A 20,837-nucleotide genomic window follows, 5' to 3' on the forward strand; every position below is an offset into this window, starting at 1 on the left:
TGTTTTTCTTGCATTTGGATTAGCAGAGCTAATGAGCAGAAGATCCGGGACTCAGATCCATGTAGGCCCAAGTCCAGAGTCTCTCCTCTTAACCACCCCCACAAATTAATACGTTTTATGAAAATCTCAAACATATGGGCATAAACCCATGAGTAATCTGGATCTACCAGTGTACCTACGTAATTAGTTCAAGTCTAAGGTTAACGCTACTAGGCTTTCTGGCTTAGTTTAAGATTAATAAATTATCAACAAATTGGATTACTGCCCCATGCCTTAGAAAATCCTTACTGAGTGCTCTGAACAGTGCACCGTGTTGGGGCACGCATATCACTAGAGGGAGGAATGGACAGAAAGAGTCTCTCATCTTCCTTTCCCTTCTAATTTCTCAGACTGTTTAAACAATGAAAGGACAAAAAGTGTTTTAGATTCTTGCTCCATGCACAGGAAGGCACTATTTCCTTTGAAAATGCAAGCCCAAATAAAGACAGAAAAGGAGTGGGAGGGGTAGTAGAAACTCTTTCTCTCACTTCTGGAGGAATAAAAAACTCAGACTTCCAGTCTTTTTAATAGAGTAAAATCCACAGACCAGTCAATCACCATAAATTATTTTCCCTTTAGTTGGAAACTTTCCAACTTCCCTTTAGTTGGAAACTAAACTTCCCTTTAGTCAGAAACCGGTACACACTAATTCCATGCAAACACACACATACACACATACAATTTCATTGTCCGGTCTTAGCAGCATAAGGCATGTTGGAGAAAATATGGCAAGTGTGCATAGGAAGGAAGGCAATGCCTTCTGACTTACAGCACAACAGACGTGGTTCTCCACCACACCGGTGCTTCCTACCTGTCCGAAATTAACCAGGGCTACAGGTGGCGGGGCCCAGGTGGAAGACCTCCCAAAACCCCTGGCGATAGCCTTCCTTGGGGGTGGTGCCCACCCAGGGCTTCAGAAGCACTGGTCCAGTAGAAGTTACATTTTCAGCTCAGGCTAAAATCTGGGGGCCACTTATGGTAGAGGTGATTAAAGATTATCTTTCACATCTCTCCCTGGTGATATGAGATGTCTCAGTGCCAAGAGAAATCATTTCCCCTCTCCCAATTAACTAAACACTTTCTACAGTTTTATTTGGCTACGTAACTCCTATAAATGACCGTGCAGGGCAGTTCTTTTTATGTGTAGTGTGAAAAGAACTTTGGATGGCGAGTAAAGTAATGGGCCCAGGTCTAGATCCCATGGCCAGGTCATTAATGTGTCACTGAACTTCACTTTTCATGCTTGTGAATTAGAAATATCCTATTTTCCCTAGATCCAACTGGTATAAAAGTAAATGGAGGGCTTCCCTGGTGGCGCAGTGGTTGAGAGTCTGCCTGCCAATGCAGGGGACACGGGTTCGAGCCCTGGTCTGGGAAGATCCCACATGCCACGGAGCAACTGGGCCCGTAAGCCACAATTACTGAGCCTGCGCATCTGGAGCCTGTGCTCCGCAACAAGAGAGGCCGCGATAGTGAGAGGCCCACACACTGCGATGAAGAATGGCCCCCACTTGCCGCAACTGGAGAGAGCCCTCACACAGAAATGAAGACCCAACACAGCCATAAATACATAAATAAATAAATAAAATATTAAAAAAAAAAAAAAAAAAAAAAAAAGTAAATGGAGAGTTAAGTGCGCCCGGGTCCCTTGAAAACTTCTGCACGTATAGAAGAGGGATTTCTTGGCCATTTTCCATGTGAGACTCCTTCTATCAACTGGGAAAAGACAGGCTTTTTAAATTGTCACGAGAATTCTTAACGACGATACTGTAAGGACTAGAACAATCTTTTGCCCAAAGATCATTTTTATAAATTACAACAAGGGGAGAGAAGAAAAGCATGTTCTGCACATGTTTTATAAGATGATCTATATCATGAGTGTTGTAATATGTCTGTAATACGAGAGGGGTGCTTTCAAAGTGCAAGATGTGATGACCCAGTAGTACATCATGAAATCGATTCAGTGGGTCATGAACTGTCTTTAAAAAAAGAAGAAAAGAACAGAGCAATAGAATGGACTAGATGAAATATATCATAATGAACTGCACATGATAAGGATAACTGTTGTTTTGAGAAACTGGGTGATGAAATAAAATACATTTTTTCCTATGGGTCAAGGTTGAAAACTTTGAAACCCTTCACAATAGAGAACATAAGAAGCGTGTTTCTTAGTCCAAAATGAGAAAAAGGAAGTTTGAAATTGGATTGTCATCATTGTCAATCAGGGCTGTAGGCGAATCTCTTTATCTTACTTCTTCCAGGATAAACGGAGGAGTGAAGATGGAGGAATGGGGGTGGGGGACAGGGAAGAAGAAACAAATGGTAGGGCGGCTTCACATTTTGGTCCGTGGCTCACGGCCTTATTTAAAAAACCAATTAACTGTTTTAGAGTCTGGCAAGGAGGGAATCAAGGCAATCTGGATGAGTTTTCTATTGGTGCATAATGAATTACCACAAACTTAGTGGCTTAAAACAATATACATTTAGCATCTCACAGCTTCTGGGCAAGGTGAAGCTATATTCTCTGCTCAGGGTCTCACAGGGCTGAAATCAAGGTGTCGGCAAGGCTACATTTCTATCTGGAGCTTTGGGTCCCCTTCAAAGTGCACACAGTCATTGGCAGAATTTGATTTCTTACACTTGTGGGACTGAAGTCTCTGTTTTACTGCTGGCTGTCAGCAGAGGGTCCCTCTCAGCTTCTAGAGGCTGCCCTCTTACAATGTGGTAGCTCATGTGTTCAGGGCCAGCAGGAGAATCTCTCTACAGCCACAATGACAGTCTTATGCGACATTACATAATCACTGGTGTGACTATCCCATCACCCTGATCATAAACCTAATCAAAGGATTGATATCCCACAAATTCACAGCTCATTCCTACACTCAAGGGGAGAGGATTATACTGGGCGTGTACGTTAGGCCGTGGGACTCTTGGAGTTGGTCTTAGAATCCCTGCTAATAGTTAGAATTTACCAAAAGCAATCACCATCAAGCATTTAGAACAACTTAAAAGAAATGTACACCAGCCTCCCACAGGACATGAACAGATGTCCCTCTACAAAAAGCCTCCATGGTCAAATAAGTCTGGGAAAATGTAGGTTTAAATAATATTTTACATGCTTCTTCAGTGAACAGAGTATGGGATTTTCCCAAACATATTTAATCCAGGAAAATATTTTTTTGGGTTTGTGCTAAGTAAATTCACCACTTTATTAATATTAGTGTAATTACATCAGAAGCACTTGCATTACTGCTCTTGGACTGTCATTTTATCTCCTCCATGATGCCTTTCCTGATCACCCTTGTCTGCAAGATCCCTACTTCCCCGAATTTCGGTAGTACTAATGGCTTACCTTGCTTGATTGGCTGTTTGCTTATAATTGGTAAATATAAAATACTTTTACATTTTGATGGTGACCCTCTACAAAATTTAATCTCTTTGAAGGCTGACACTCTGGCTTAAAGCAACAGTGAAGAGCACTGGAGACAGCTGTGTAGTGGTGAAGCATGCTGGCTGAGAGTTCTGGGGGGCAATTCACCAGCTTTGGGACTAGTGAGCAAACCAGTTACCCTCTCTCTGAACCTCTTCTGATTCATCTTTAAATTGAGATTGCTGCAAGAGATGCTTTCTAAGGTCTCTTCCCATCTAATACTCTCTATGTGTTTTCCCAAGCCCTGCCCCATCTCCTAGGGGGCCTGGCCCATAATAAGCACTTGATAAATATTTATTGACTGATTAATTGCATGCTTGCATCACTGTGGATTCCAAGATGTTCTAGGAGGTTGCTAGCTTCCAGCTGGCCAGGTGCTCAGCCCCAGTCTGGGCATCTAACACACACAACCCTCAGACCACAGGTGACTAATGTTGGTTTGGCCTTGCCTTATGCTTCCGCAGCATAAGTGGTCACCTTCATTAGCATGATGGGAGGTACCCCTTGGGAAGTCCTCCTACCCTAAAATACCTTCCCTTCCCAATGCCTGATATTCCTTTTAAAGATTCATTTTCTACCATTTTCTCTCAGAGCCCTATTATAACTCTAAGTAATTATATGAGTAATTGTTTAATAACATCCTCTAGAAAGGAAGTCACCTTACTTTCATACATACACAGGAATGTAGGGTGAGCAAGAGATAAACCTGTGCTCTTATAAGTCACTAAAATTTTGGAAATGTTTGTTAACGTAGCGTAACACAGTCTGCTTTGATATAGACATGCTAGGAGAAAAGAACATGAGTTTGCTATCTGACTACGAAGGGATTTTGTGCTGGTGGGGATTTCAGGTGGGGACGCCTGTCTCGCTGCTCAAAATGTAGCAACAGACCAGTAGCATTAGCATCACCCAGAGCGTGTTAAAGCTGTAGACTCTTGGGCCCCATCCTAGATGTACTGACCCGGACGCTGCACTTTAACAAGATCTCCAGGTGATTCAGATGAAGATTAGAGTTTGAGAAGTAGTCATCTAGAGGTGGCTAGAGGCGTAACTCTGAGAGCCATCCACACACCACAGGCTCTTAGGGTGTAGTCCCTGGCCCAGAAGCATCACCATCACATGGGAACTTTTCAGAAATGTAGATTCTTGGGCCTCAACCAGGACCTACTGAATCAGAGACTCTGTAAGTGGGGCCCAGCAATCTGTGTCTTAACAACCCTGCAGGCGACTCTCATACATGCTAAAGTTTGGGGACCACTATCGTATATCAATGAGAGTTGAAATTACAGGAGTTAGTATTCTCCTGAAAGAAGAGAGGAAGGCATGGACAATTATAACATTGTTCCTATGAGAAGATACAATCTGTTTTATGATAATCTTTATGATGTATCTTCTAGAATGCACACTGGGAATGTCTAGGCCTGGTGGACTATTTTCATCACCACTGTAGTGGTGACCTCTCAGACCTGCTTTTCTGTTGAGTGGAAGCAACTAGGACAGTGCTCTGGGTTAAGAGGGAGGGCACAGAAAGGGAGGTGGGCATCAAAAAATTGCTTTCTATTTTGCCTACTGATCTTCTGGGGCTTATTACTCTTGGAGTACTGTGATAAGTGCTATAGGGAACATTTCCAACGAATGCCTTTCCTGGAAATGAGTCCCCTGAAACATCCATTCCTCTCCCTTTCATCAAGAATGCAGTAGAGTAAGAAGGGGCAACTCCAGATATTACAGCCAAGAATCTGCATAGCCACATGCTAAGTCACACATTATCCCTGACTACGGCTTATTTGGGGATGCCACAGTCCCAGTATATTCATTCATTTGTTCAGTCGCTCACTTTATCATCCAATATTTAATGAGTGACTTTTATGTGCACGGCCAATGGAGAGGCCTCTTGTTCTGTGCTTAGAAAAGGGATTGAGTGGAGCACCGGCCAGGAAAGTGATGGTTCTTTCCTCCATCTGAGACTCAGTGATGCAACGAAGCCACCTCTTCTCTCACTTCAATCACAGAAAAGGTAGGCTAAGGCTGTATCACATTGTGATTTCCTAGTTTCACTGTCCTCTTTTGCAAAGAGAAAAAAGTCAGGGATTGAGAAAGCCAAGGAGGAGACTGCATCCACGATGGAACACAGACTATCTCCATCCCTACAAAGCTGCCTGCCTCGACTGTGTGCTAACTCCTCATTTCCCACGAGGGACATGACACATCCATCCAGGGTGGGGGTTGGCAGCTCTGGCTGCAAGTTATCTGGTTTTTGTTTTTTTGTTTTTTTGGCCGCACTGCACGGCATGTGGGATCTTAGTTCTCTGACCAGGGAGGAACCCGCGCCCCCTGAAATGGAAGTGCAGAGTCTTAGCCATTGGACCGCCAGGGAAGTCCCTGGCTGCAAGTTAGAATCACCTGTGGAAACCATAAACCTCCTAAGGCCAAGACCACTCCTCAGACCAATTAAACCAGAACCTCTTGGAGCGAGATCTAGGCGCTGGTATTTAGAAAAACTTTTCCAGGTGATTCCATTGCACAGGAGGGCCTGGGAACTACTGCTCCAGGGAGGGTAAGGTCCCAGGTCTTGGTTCTTTATGAAGCCGAGATTCACCCTCTGAAAGTCAAATCCTAGCTTCCTAGGATTCTCAGCCCAACTTTTTCAACTTTAGGAGTTTGTTTTAGAATTTAAAGTGAGCTATTAAATTTAAGCTACTGTGTTATATTTCAATTATCTTTTATATTTATATGGTTGTTACCGAACTTCAGATGCAGAACATTTAGTCAAAACAATTCTTATTTTTTCTTATTTAACAAGGTATGCTAGTAGTAGATCGACTTTTTAATGAATAATTTCATTCATTACACACAGAGCCTAACAATGCTATTTGTTAAATAGGAACTAATCAAATTCATACATAGAATTTACAGGTGAGGATAGATGTGAACAGTTTTTAAAAACAAAGCAGCACAAAGTATGAACTAAAAATTAGTAGGAAATACTTCCTTGATTATAAAATGGTTGTGAGACTAGTAAAAAGAGTAGGATACAGATGACATAAATACATTGACCTTTTAAACTGGTGATGTTGATTGTTGCAGTATGAATTTGGCCATAATAAGATTATAAAGACAGAAGAAATGTTTCATACTATGATCTGGATTAGGGACAGAACTTGCAGTGCTATACATCTCATTTTCAGGACGTCTCTCACAGTAACTGGTTCTGTTGCTTCCTTGTTTTCTATCTTACACTGCCCATTCCCTAGGCAGCCCTGGCTCTCAGGATACACTCTTACCTCTTGGGGTTGTTGGTAATGAGAGGCCATCAGAAGGAAAGCTCGCTGGGCCTGGAAAGCACTATGCACCATTTCTGCCTGGGAACAAAAAGGAACAGGAAAGTTTAATTGTTTGAGCTCCTAAATGGAGCATTACCACATGATCCAGCAGTTCCATCTCTAGGTATATACACAAGAAAAATGAGAACGCATGTCCACACAAAAACGTGTAAGTGCGTGCTCATAGCAGCATTATACATAATAGCCAGGAAGTAGAAAGAACCAGAACGTCCATCAACTGATGAATGGATAAACAACATGTGGTATATCCATACAATGGAATATTATTCTGCATTCAAAAGAAATGAAGTGCTGATCCATGCTACAACATGGGGAACTTTGAAAACATTATGCTGAGTGAATGAAGCCAGTCACAAAAGACCACATTTGTATGATTCTGTTTACATGAAATGTCCAGAATAAGCCAATCTACAGAGACCGAAAGTAGATTAGTGACTGCCAGGGGCTGGTGGGAGGAAGGAATGGGCAGTGACTGCTAATGAGTATGGAGCTTCTTTTGGGGGTGATGAAAATGTTCCGGAATTAGACAGTGGTGATGGTTTCACAACTTGGTGAATATACTAAAGATCTCTGAATCATATACTTTAAAAGAGTGAATGTTATGATATGTGAATTATATCTCAACAAAACTGTTAAAAAAATGTTTGAGCCCCAAAGTGCAACTGTTTTCCAAAGGGTGTCTCTCCTGTCCTCTTTCATGCTCCGATCTGTTCCATACCTTCTGGTGGAAAGAAAATTGTCCCTTAAGCCATCCCCATAAAGATATGCTCATCAAGGATATATGTATAACTGATTCACTTTGCTGTACACCTGAAACTAACACAACATTGTAAATCAAATATACTCCAATAAAAGTTAAAAAAATACAAAATTTTAAAAAGAAGGAAAAAAAAAAAGATATGCTCACCGAGAGCTAGTGATTTCTACCACTGTTCAGTAAGACTGATCTGAAGGAGATTTCAGTGCTACCTGGACTCAACCCCCCCCCAAAAAGGACTTTAGCAGGTGGGAATGTCTTTAAACACATGGTACCATATTCCCTTATCCTTACCTTCTACCCATGCTTAACTAATTAATTCTTTAATCTTTCAAATTTAAAAAGTTACAGAAGAGTACCAAGAAGACAGTAATTCCAAATATTCATATCACACAATCAGTCATTTTTGGCATTTTTTTCTGGTTTTTAGGAAAATTCACAGTTGTTCTCATAAGACAAAGCATAATGATTGAGAATAATTTTTTAGTGCCATAAGGTACAAAGATTAAAGTTTTTAAAAAATGCCTCACGACCTAGAAAGAATCATTATTAATGTGAGATGACATCATGGCAGCCACCATTTAAGATCTACGTGCAGAGAGACTTTGGTAAAATGGGACCACACCCTAGGTGCCATTTTTTAAAATAAAAAGTATAAATTTTAATTATAATTGAATACTAAAAATGAAAGAAAGAATTGATAAGCTTCAAATAAAAGTTTCTGCACTGTAATAATTATTATGTCCTAAATGATGATTCTAAGGTAAAAAAATATAAAATATTAAGAAATTGGAATAATTATGTGTTTATACTTTAAACTAATACATGATATAATTTTAGACAATACTGATTGACTCCTTATTGGGAAAGATGAGAAGAGAACATAAAGACTTTACCACTTCTTTCTATCTCTGGTCCCCATTTTTCATATTTTTTAGTTATTATTTTTACTGTAACATTAATTCCCATAGCTATTGAGAATTAGTTCTACATTTAAACCTACCTAGTGGTTCTCACCAGTTGTTTTACCATGACTTCTCCATTTCTGAGTTATTTTGATTTTTTTAATTGGCTGGACTCCCATTATCAAGTATGTTCTTCAAAAAGGTCTCAAAGTTACTTAAGTTCTTCAGTCTCAACCATTTCTCCCTGTCATCTATATATTTTAACAACATCTTGGCTCAATATAACATCCCTGGGTCTCTCTCTCTTACCATGTGCAGACAGCATAGCAGTGAAGGTGGCAACGCAGAAATCTAAGCCACCTTGATTTTGTTTCTCCCTTGTGGGAAACTGACTTTTCTATTTTGACACCTGAAGAATTATTTCTTTATCCTTGGATTTTAACGGCTTAACTAAGTTATGTTTGAATTTTGAGCATTCTGTGTTATATTTCTTGGAATAGATTTGGTCCTTTCTTCATTTATGGGAAATTTTCTTATATTACTACATCTTTCAAAATATCTTTTGTTCCATTTGTTAGATTCTCTACTCAGGGACTCCAATTATTATCCTCATATTGTATAATATTTGAATGTTTTCATATCATCTAGATTCTCTCTCCCTCTCTCTGCCTTTAATTTCCTTGTCTGTCATCTGTATTTACTATGATTATATCAATAGTTTTCTCTATTGTTGGTAAACAGATTTTCAATAGGGTCTCATACACATGAACATTTCTAATTTATATTTCATTTCTGTATTAATGTTGTTTTTGGTTTTTATTTGTTAGACTTCAATTTACCTTTGCATTTCATTCTTATTGTTCTATCACCTTACGCTATTTAAAAAATGTTTCTACTCTTAAGTTTTAAGTTACTTATTAGTGTAAGAGTCTAATAAGATTAAGCCATGGCGAGGAATCCGAATCTGTTCAGTGTTTTCTCTCCTTTGAGGGCAAGCCCGCGTCTTTCCTTTGCATGCTCCGTTCCTCTCTGACACACTATTTCTAGCCACCATGTGGGCGATTCCTTGAGTCTTTTGCCACCATATGAGAGATTGGTTTATTTTCCATTTCAAGCAAGAGTGTTCTACCTAATCTTCTAGGGCCTGATGGAACAGGGAACAGGGAACAGGGAAAGGGAGTGCTCAACTTTTCTGATTACTTTTCATCCAAGGGGTTTTTTTCCTACTGACAAGAAAATGCTTGAAAGCAAACCAAGGTTTCTAGATCATTTACATTTAAAATCACAAATTCATCACCATCAACATAACAGATTAAGTCTTATGAATATTTAAATGAGGGTATATTTTCCATTTTGGAGTACACCATCTCCTCTTTGTCCTGGTAGCCTGATTGCTGGGATTATATTGCTCAAAATCTCAAATTCTGAATATTCCTTAGGGAGATAGTGGATTTTCAAATTTTACTGTCCTGGAGGCTACAATGACCTTATGAATGTGAAGCTCTGAGCTACATGAATGTTTATCCATACATCAAAATGTGTATTTTCAGTGGATCAGAAGGACTTTTGTCAGTCTCTAATGACCACATTTCCAAAAGAAGATTATGAAATAAAACTCTCCACTGCTTGGATATAAATAAAAGAACTGCACTTCTCCCAACAACGATAATATAGAAGTATGGTCCTCGTCTACAACAAGCCTTGTGGAGTCAGCTGAATTATAGTTGCTGCGGGAACAGTAATTTGGGATTGCCTGACTTCTACAGTTAAAACTGCAGCTCAGAGGTGGCATTAACAATAATTTTGTAGTTATCCCAAGATGAACACTATCATTGGCCTTTTTTACTTTCCCTAGAAACAACATTTAGCCTGTTGCTAACAGAACAATTTTCCAGCGGGTCTGATTAGCCAAGATGGCCAATTTCATTAATTAGTCTCTTCCCCAACATGGCCTTTCACTCAACAACAGGGGTGGAGGTTGGAGCACAGAATGGTTGAATATCTAGCTATCTGCTTCAACTCTCCCTACCGCTTTGCTTATGTAGACAAATCTTTCTGAGGATTCAGCTGTGCACCTCTTTCAGCTCCCTGGAACTCTGGGCACGATTAGCCGACTCTAAACCACATTTCATTTTTAACTTCATCAGTCCACGTTTCAAAGGATTTTCATTCCACCTTTGACATACTCTGACCTACCTGCTTCTTACTTCTGGAAAGTTCCATGAGTCCCTCAACCAGACAGCATCCTATTTAGGAGCAATTTCACTGAACCTGCTGAGTTCTGATAACTTGAAAGGGAGAATTTGGCTCACTCAGGCAGTTCAAAACATTGTGAAAGAAAAAGCCAAACGTAGGGATTTTCAGTAACAACAAATAATTGAGGGTTTTTGCTGAGTTTGTTTATCACACATGTGCCAGGCTCAGAGAGCCTCAGTGACCTTTGTGTGTATACATGCACATCTATCTGCTTGTGAGCACGTGTGTGCAGAGAGGAAAGGGACAGTTCGGGTAAGAGGCAAGGCTGTGCATTTTGTTTGAACTCTAGCAATTATCACTTAGGCAACTGGGGTTCTTAGATAGACAGGTTGGTGGACCACCTTGTTCTGTGGTCCTAGACAGTAGGAGAATGAATTTCAGTAATCAGTTTAAAGCAAGCCTCGGGACAAGCAGACACCAGTTAATATGACTTATTTCCATCTAATCCCCTTGGGAGAGAGCTGACTCACTGGGGAAGCTCAATTGATTCTGAATATTCATCAAAGCTTTCCATTGTTTCATTGGGAAGCTACAGGCCACAAAGTACCATGTGGATGACAAAACGAACAGGTACAACTGGGAGAAAGGGTACAGGTAATACTCAGAGGAAATGCAAAAAGCATCCAGCCAGGGTGCCTATGCTGAAGGCATTTCCAGATCTTCTGAAACTGCATCAGCCCTCTTCTTGACAGCCAGACAGCCAAGGGAAGGGGATCCTCTTCCTCTAACTGAAGGTCAGGGGAATGGGCATCTGCTCATCAGGTGCAATTTTTGGGCCCTGGGAAGGTCACTGTCAATGCCATCTTCACATTCCTCCCCAATGAGTCTGCCAAGGTCCCACATTTTACAATTAGAGATATTGTATTTTTAGATCTTATTCCTAAGGGCCCTCTAATCTACCCTAAAGGAGAAGTCCCTTGAGTTTCAGCCAATGAAGAGGTAAAAGGGGACCTGATAGATGAAAGCAAGACAGGAAAATGGGCTAAGAAAAAGAGGTGATAGGATGCCAAAGACAAGTTTCACCTACTTCACGATTTTGCTTAAAACAAGATTGAAGATGCTTAATTTTGTAGACATAAACATAAGCACTGACCCTACAAAGTTGGATTATGAAGTCATCTGTGTTGACATCTAAGGGACCATGAAGAAGACTTACACCAGCAATTCTCAACCTTGAGTTTTCATTATAGTCACCTGGAGGGTTTGTTAAAACAGATTGTCATGTCTCACCGGCAGGGTTTCAAATTCGGCAGGTTTGGGTGGGCCCAAGTATTTACATTTCTAACGAATTACCTAACAAATGCTGCTTGCTATAATCACTTAATTAGTTCCAGGAGTTTCTTCTCAATTCTTTTGAATTTTCTACATAGACAAAGATCATGTCATCTGTGATAAAAGACAGTTTTATATCTTCCTTCCCTATCTGTGTGCATTTTAATTCCTTTTCTTGCCTAACTGCATTAGCAAAGATTTCTAGGATTGGTGAGAGGGGACATCCTTGCCTTGTACCTGATCTTAGTGGGAAAGCTTCAAGTTTCTCACCATTAAGTATGATATTAGCTGTCGATTTCTTGCAGATAGTCTTTAAAAGTTGAGAAAGTTCCTATCTAGTCCTAGTTTACTGAGTTTTTATCATGAATGGGTGTTGGATTTTGTCAAATACTTTTTCTGCATCTATTGATAGGATCACATGATTTTTCTTTTTTAGTCTGCTGATGTGATAGATTACATTAATTGATTTTTGAATACTGAACTAATCTTGCATACTTGGGATAAACCCAATTTGATCATGGTGTATAATTCTTTTTATACTTTTTTGGATTTAATTAACTAATATTTTGTTGAAGATTTTTGCATCTATGTTCATGAGAGATACAGGTCTGTAGTTTTCTTTTTTAATGTATTTATTTTATTTTATTTATTTTTGGCTGCATTTGGTCTTCATTGCTGTGCGCGGGCTTTCTCTAGTTGTAGCAAATGGGGGCTACTCTTCATTGCAGTGCACGGGCTTCTCATTGCAGTGGCTTCTCTTGTTGTGGAGCATGGGCTTTAGGCATGAGGGCTTCAGTAGTTGTGGCACGCAGGCTCAGTAGTTGTGGCTCATGGGCTCTAGAGTGCAGGCTCAGTAGTTGTGGCACACTGGCTTAGTTGTGCCCCAGCATGTGGGATCTTCCCAGACCAGGGCTCGAACCCGTGTCCCCTGCATTGGCAGGCGGATTCTCAACCACTGCGCCATCAGGGAAGTCCCAGGTCTGTAGTTTTCTTATGTCTTTGTTTGATTTTGGTATTAGGGTAATGCTAGCCTCACAGAATGACTTATAAAGTATTCCCTTTGCTTCTATCCTCTGAAAGAGATTATAGAGAATTGGTATAATTTCTTCCCTAAATGTTTGATAAAAGTCACCAGTGAACAAATCTGGGCCTGGTGTTTTCTATTTTTGAAGGTTATTCATTATTAATCCAATTTTTTAAATAGATACAGGCTTATTCAGATTGTTTGTTTCTTCTTGTGTGAGTTTTGGCAGATTCGCCTTTCAAGGAATCGGTCTATTTCATCTAGATTATCAAATTTGTGGGCATAGAATTGTTCATAGTATTCTTTTATTACCCTTTTAGTTTCCATGGTATCCGTAGTGATGTCCCCTCTCTCTTTTTTTGTTATTAGCCTGGCTAGAGGCTTATCAATTTTATTGATCTTTTCAAAGAACAAGCTTTTGATTTTGTTGATTTTTCTCTACTGATTTCCTGTTTTCAATTTCACTGATTTTTGCTCTAATTCTTCTTCTTTTCTTCTTTTTCTAGTTTCCTAAGGTGAGAACTTAGATTATTGATTTTAGATCTTTCTTTGTTTCTAATATATTCATTCAATACTATAAATTTCCCTTTCAACACCACTTTCACTGCATCCCCTAAATTTTCCCTTTTATTTTGTTCAAAATATATTTTTTAATTGAGGTATAATTGACATGTAACACTGTATTAGTTTCAGATGTATGACATAATAATTCAATATTTGTATATAGTGTGAAATGATCACCACAATAAGTCTAGTTAATACCTAAGTTCAAAATATTTTTAAAATTTCTTCTTTGACCTATGAGTCCTTTAGAAGTGTGTTGCTTAATCTCCACATATTTGGGGATTTTCCAGTTACCTTTCTGTTACTGATTTTCAGTTTAATTCCACTGTGGTCTGAGGGCAGATATTATATGATTTCTATTCTTTTAAATTTGTTAAGGTGCGTTTTATGTCACAGAATGTGAGTTATCTTGGTGAATGTTGCATGTGAGCTTGAGAAAAATGTGATTTACTGTAATTTGAAAATGATATGCTGAGGTGTAGTTTTTTTGGCATTTATGCTGCTTGGTGTTCTCTAAGCTTCCTGGATCTGTGGTTTGGTGTCTGACAGTAATTTGGGGAAAATTCTCAGTTATTATTGTTTCAATATCTTCTGTTCCTCTCTCTCTTTCTTTTCCTCTAGTATTCCCATTATACAGATGTTACACCTTTTGTAGTTGTCCCACAGTCCTTCGATATTCTGTTCTGTTTTCTTCTCCAGTCTTTGTTCTCTTTGTTTTTTGGTTTATGAAGATCCTATTAATATATCCTCTAATTCAGAGGTTCTTTCCTCAGCTGTGTCCAGTCTACTAATAAGCCTATCAAAGCCATTCTTCATTTCTGTTACAGTGTTGTTGTTGTTTTTTTCATTTTGGCCAGTGTAATTTTATTTTATTTATTTATTTTTATTTTTATTTTTAACATCTTCGTTGGAGTATAATTGCTTTACAATGGTGTGTTAGTTTCTGCTTTATAACAAAGTGAATCAGCTATACAGTAAAAAAGCATGCATGAACAGATGAGCAATATAAGCAGAGAGATACAAATTCTAAGAAAGTACCAGAGAAATGCTAGCAATAAAAAACACTGTCCAAAGCTCTTGTTCTGTCTGGGTCACCTTTTAGAGAAGTCCATCTCTGTTTGTCAGAGAACTCTGATTGCCATGTGTGGTGTGGCATTCGTAATCATGCAGTCAAACATGCAATCCTGGATGGGTGTCCCTGACTGCACAGTCCAACTCAAAATACATGGATTTCCTTTGCCACAGTGGTACTCAAATGGTGCCCTGAGAAGGTCCCCTCACAGGGACTTGAGTGGGGACAGAAAAGGAGGATGGGCACAGGCCACCTGCTGTCTGCACCCAGCCCCCAGTCCTCTCTCTACCATCCCTTCAATCAGAGCTTGTTACAGTGTTTTTTATCTCTAGCATTTCTCTAGTTCTTTCTTAGAAGTTGCATCTCTCTGCTTATATTGTTCATCTGTTCGTGCATGCTTTTTACTTTATCCATTATTGCCCTTAGAATATAAATCATAGTTGTTTTAAATGTCCAGTCTGATAATTCTAACATCCCTGCCAGTTCTGGTTCTGATGTTTGCTTTGTGCCTCCAAATTGTGTCTTTTTCCTTTTGGTACCTTTCTTGATAGCTGGATATGATGTACTGGGTAAAAGAAACTGCTGTAAATAGGACTTTAGTAATGTGGTGGTGAGGTATGAGGGGAGGGAAAGCATACTTTAATCCTATGATTGGGTCTCAGTATTTCAGTAAGTCTATGTCTCTGGAGTGTGAACTTTACAAGTGTTACTCATTTTCTTTCTTCCCCCTTTTATGGGACAGGACGGCTAAAGTGGGCCAGACTTGGGTATTTCCCTTCCCCATGTGAAAGACTAGAGCCAGGTGGGACTGAGCATTTCCCTTTTCCAGGTCAGTTAGGCCCTGACAATAGCCTACGAGGTTTCCCCTCGGGTCAGGCCTTACTAAGAGCACAGTACTCTGGCTTATTTCAAAATGCTTCCTTTCACCTTCCCCCTGCCAGAAGCCCAAGGAGATTCTTCTCCAGTATTTACTGTGGGAACCTGGTTGAGTTTCTAGATGTAAATCTCACAGTATTGTGGCGGGGGGGGGGGGGGCCCTGTGACTGGGTCCCCCTGGAGTTCTTAACTCTCAGAGTTGTCTGCACTGAGCTTCCAATAATTTGTCAACTACAGTTCAGGTTTCCCTACCCCAGCACTGGTTCCCTTGACAGTTTCACTCATGAGTCTGCTCCGTTAAGCCAAAACTCCCTGTATTCACCTGTTTCTCTGATCTTGGGGGACAGCAGTTTTCCCCGTGTCCTCCCTTATGGACCCAAGAACAGTTGCTTTTTCAGAGTTCAGCTTTTTCCTTGTTGTTAGGATGGAGTGGTGACTTCCAAGCTCCGTACATGCAGAACCAGAAACTGGCAGTCCTTTCTCCATTTTTTTTTTTTAAATGAGAAAAAACTTATTCTGTTTCCATTTTCAGACATTTTGGAACTTCCATCCCAGCTTCATCCTTTTGGTAACAACGCATTTCCCCATCACCTGCCTTTTGATATATGTATGTAGGATTGTGGATAAGGCGGGGGTGGGGTGGGGTGTTATGAACACCTATGTGAGAGGGTCTTAAGGGTTTATCTGGTGGAAAGGATGCTGGGACTGTGATGATAGGGGGTCACTAAGAGACTCTATGAGAAACATTCTATTTTTACTTGGATTGTTTCTGTTTGTTAAAAATAGCAAAGTTCTCTAAAGGTGCTTTTATCCTCAGTGCATGAGACTTTATTCTCTGTTCTTATTATTGTTATTTTTATCATATTTATCTGGAGATGCTTGGAGGGGACTAAAGCAACACCCAAACTGGCCCATCACTGCCAAGAATAAAACATACAAGTACACAATGTCTCTTCACTATGACATCTTTAGTTCCCATGGACTTTTGCCTATTTTGCGTAGGTTTGGGAAACGGCTCTCTCTTCCCTATGTGCCAATAGGAAAAGGCACAAAGAAGCAAGCCAGGATTACCATCAACAAAGAAAATTGTACATCTGCTTGTGCTAAAACTTGTTCTGAGGGCAAAATCTGTTTTGTCAGTAATGTAGTCTAAAGATAGAAGTTAAGAAATGAGAAATCAGATTGACTGCTACTTGTTGTTGACCCTGGAATTGCCACAGTGACACAGGAAAAGGGCCAAGTTTTGCTTGGACTACAACTGTCCCCTTAATTTCAGTTGGCATCTTAATATCTCCCCTGGACTACCTGTACCCTTCTGGGCATGTGTCACTTGTCCTTATACATATGACCTGCACAGATCAGTGTTGATTCTGTCTTATCAAGGAGGAAACAGGACTTTGAACAATGTCCTGATGAAATAAATATGCCATGATATCAATGGTGGTTAACTCTGAGTAGTGGGATTATGAGTGGTTTCTATTTTCTTCTTCATACATTTATTGTCAAATTTTCTACATCAAACCTTTAAATTTTATTATCAGAAAAAATTATTTAAAAGATATGACTGAATACAATAGAAGATTATTATTTAATTTCATAAACGGAAAGTAATTTCTGAGTACCTACTATGTTGCTAGGTGCTACGAGGTATAAATCAGGGGAAACAAGTCATGAACCCAGAGAACGACTAGTGACTGTGAGTAACAAGCAACAAGGTACCAGTGTGTGGAAGAGACAACAAACATCTGATTTTGAAAGGAATGGATTGCTGATAACCATGACTGAAAAGGTAAGTTTTCCCATTTAGTTAGCTTGACAAAACACAAGAAGTACTCTCATAAAAAAAGGGAAATTATTTTTTTTTTTAAAGAAATGATTTCCTTCTCTCTAGAACCCAGGAAGCACAATGCTCGGTACCCAGACATTTCTAACCATCGTTCCTCTTAACATGTCTCTCTGGCTCTTCAAGACAACAGCGTTCCCTAAAGCCCACAATTCAACCACAGCTTTTTTTTTTTTAAAGTATCCAGTGTGCACACAATAAAATGGAGTCTAAATTTACAGTCTGACCAGGAGAAGGAAGCAGTCATGTCACACTCACTTACTTATAAATACGTTGGCAGTACTCCATTAAATCATAAAGACATGTTAATTTAAAGACTCTGGCCTGCTCAGATATTGACCAAGTCCCTGTCAATTTCAGGCTCTGCCTTAGCCAAAGCATATATCAAAAGGGCAATAATTTTATATTAGGTAATTGTTATAAATTAGTATTTTTACTGCCCTTACAGTTGACTATTTTTTTTCAGTGATTCCACTTTCATTGGCAGAGAAAGGATGCATGCTTATTGAATAGAGCTAAATAGTTTTGCAGCCTAGAAAGGAAAGATGAGTAGGTAGATTGAAAATGTCAATGTGAGACTACTACGCACATTTTATAAAAAAAAAAAAAAATCATCCAGGCACTGATAATAAAAGAGGTTCATTCTTCATTAATAGGACTGTTGCCTTGACAACTTCCAGCTCACATAAGTATTTACATCAGCCATGGTGCACAGTTCTGACACTAAGGAACATCTCCAACATGTCCTTTCTGTATCCATGCCTGAAATCGTCTATTATACAGCTCAGCTGCATTATCGGTTTCCATTAAAGTAACACCCAACCAACCCCATCCAGAACATGTCACATCCAGCCCCAAAGAAGCAATTTAAACAATTTTCCTGGCATGTCAAATAGATAAAAGGTAGAACTGATAAATGGTCTTCTTTTGCAAAAAGAATGTTTTATAGAAGGACATATAGTTTTGTTTTTATCTTCTTGTTTGTGCAATGGAGGGCAAAGTATTTTTAAAAAATTGATTCCATGAATAATAATGTGCATTCAAATCATGCATTGTGTCCCTAAAATTCTTATTTTCCTAGTTTGTAATTATCACCAAACAGCCTAAAGCACTTTTAGACACTGAGGGTATGAATCAGTACAATGTGTGTGGTGGGGAGGAAGGGCAGGGGGGACGATAAATATTAGGGAGCATTTACCATTGACCTATCACTTCCAATGCTTGGAATTTTCCTTGAGAAGTAATTGTACAATTATAAAATAGTATTTATACAAGGACATGCACTGTAATTTCATTTCTAATAGGGGAAAAACTGAAAACAAGTCAAACATCACTAATTTTTTAAATGATTATAAATACCACCAGATGACCATCCTTGCAGGGAAGGGACCAGGTGAGGCTGGTGGGGAGCCCAGGTGTGCGCCCTCTCAGAGTCACACCCTAGGACCTCACTCATCTCACCCACATTTGGGCTCTGCATTCTTGTATTATTTCCCCTACATACAATTTTGATTGTTTACATCAATTATGGTGTAACCATATAATGAAATACTATGTAGTCATTAAAAAGTGATAGTATAGACCTCAACTTACTGACATGGAAAGAGGCCCAGAGCACACGGTCTAAGTTAAACAAGCAGGCCACAAAAATAGAATGTGTAGAAAGTTTGCAAAATCTATAATATAAAACCAATCACTGTAATTTAAAAAACCCAACATAGAACTTTCCTAAATAATTAATTGTAAATTATATTTTAAAAAATGAAATATTTGAAATAATTAAAACCAGTGAGTATTTCTTGGGACTTCCCTGGTGGTCCAGTGGTAAAGAATCCCCCTTCCAATGCAGGGGATGCAGGTTCGATCCCTGGTCGGGGAACTAAGATCCCACCTGCTGCGGGGCAACTAAGCCCGGGCGCCACAACTACTGAGCCTGGGTGCCTCAACTAGAGAAGCTGCGTGCCGCAAACTACAGAGCCCACACGCCACACCTAGAGAGAGAAAACGCACATGCCATAACTAGAGAGAAGCCCGCATGCCGCAACGAAGACCCGATGCGGCCAAATAAATAAATTAATTAAACAGTGAGTATTTCTTAAGGCATCGGACTAGGAAAAAAAAAAAAGAAAACACTATTGTACATTTAAATCTGTTTGCTTTTCTGACAGGTAGAATATTGTTACAAGTTTGTAATCTGAACAAAACTATTCTCTGAAATAAACTTCATCTTCAAATTCAATCATTGTGTAGCTACAAAACACTTGGCAGACTGGCCCTTCTTCTAATTCTCTAACTTGCTTTTCTAACACTTAAGGAATCTAAAGCATTTTATCAACATGTTTAAACTAAATCTTTTGACTCAGGAAGCCAGAACTGCTTCATGGTTGATGAATTTTGGGTCTATACAAGTAAAGGATACTTGGCTGTTCTAATGAATCAGAAAAATTAGAGGCAACAAGTACTCCTTATTCTAGAATGCACTGTAATGCTAAGCATTGTCCTTTCATTCTGTATTATTTAAGCCATACTCTTATTTAACTTTCATGCATACGTATATGCCTTGGGTCTCCAAGTAGGTAATAGGCTCTTGAAGACTAGGCCACTGGGTGCCAATGTAGAAGGGTCTTTATTACACCAGAAGCTCAGTAACTACCGCTAAATAATGAATGACTGAAATTATTGGAAAGCAGTGTGGTATAGCAGAGAAACTGTGAGCTTAAATCTTCAGATAGGCCTGAGACAGAATCCAATGCTGCTCATTTCTAAATGCATGGCTATAAGCAAGTTACCCAACCTTACTGAGATTGGGCTTCTTTGTCTGGAATTTACGTACCTTAACGGGTTCTCCTAGTGATCAAGTAAAGCAATGTTTGTTGGCAGCTGCACGAAGTGCCTAACATAGCAGGTCCTCAATAAATGCTAGTTCTCTTTCCCTTTCTTTACAATTGCCTCTGTCACTAATATAGAAAATTTAAATAAGGCAGGGAAATGAAGTCGATCTCTAGTGACTATAAAATTTAGCTACAAACCAGATTTTGTTCATTTGTCAACCATATAGACCCGACATCAATCCATCTACACTAAGATCTCACTATGAACACTCAACCTAGGAAAGTCCTTGCTGAACACTGGTTCCCAGAATCCCCATGGATTCCCAGGCATCTTGGACTCCTGACCACGAGGTCACCCTGCAGCCAAGCTGTGTGAGATCAACACCACTTGGTGCCCACATTTTCTCACTCGTCTTTTGCTGCTCAGTGAAATCCCTTCCAGGCAATACCTCGATTCCAAGATTTTTTCTTAAAATACCAAATATTCCTTTCCCCTTCTTCTGATGATAACAGTTTATACATGCTTGTTATAAAAAGTTCAAAAGACACGGATATTTAGGAAGTAAAAGCTTTTGGTAAGTTTACCCCCTAAAAATTCAATAAGTATCCTTCCAGACTTTATTT

The 20,837-nt window shown here is 39.4% G+C and overlaps 1 protein-coding gene across 1 annotated transcript in view; it reads right to left on the reverse strand.

Moving 5' to 3' along the window:
* The window catches only part of CAP2 (cyclase associated actin cytoskeleton regulatory protein 2), a 137,386-nt gene that overhangs the window by 82,216 nt on the left and 34,333 nt on the right, over window positions 1-20,837 (reverse strand). The window contains exon 4 of the mRNA XM_082345425.1: window positions 6,754-6,831. Coding sequence (XP_082201551.1) covers window positions 6,754-6,831 — 78 coding nt within the window. The remainder of the gene's footprint in view (window positions 1-6,753; window positions 6,832-20,837) is intronic.

The sequence above is a fragment of the Balaenoptera borealis genome, assembly GCF_965194805.1.
Source record: "Balaenoptera borealis genome assembly, chromosome: 12".
NCBI classification, from domain to species: domain Eukaryota; kingdom Metazoa; phylum Chordata; class Mammalia; order Artiodactyla; family Balaenopteridae; genus Balaenoptera; species Balaenoptera borealis.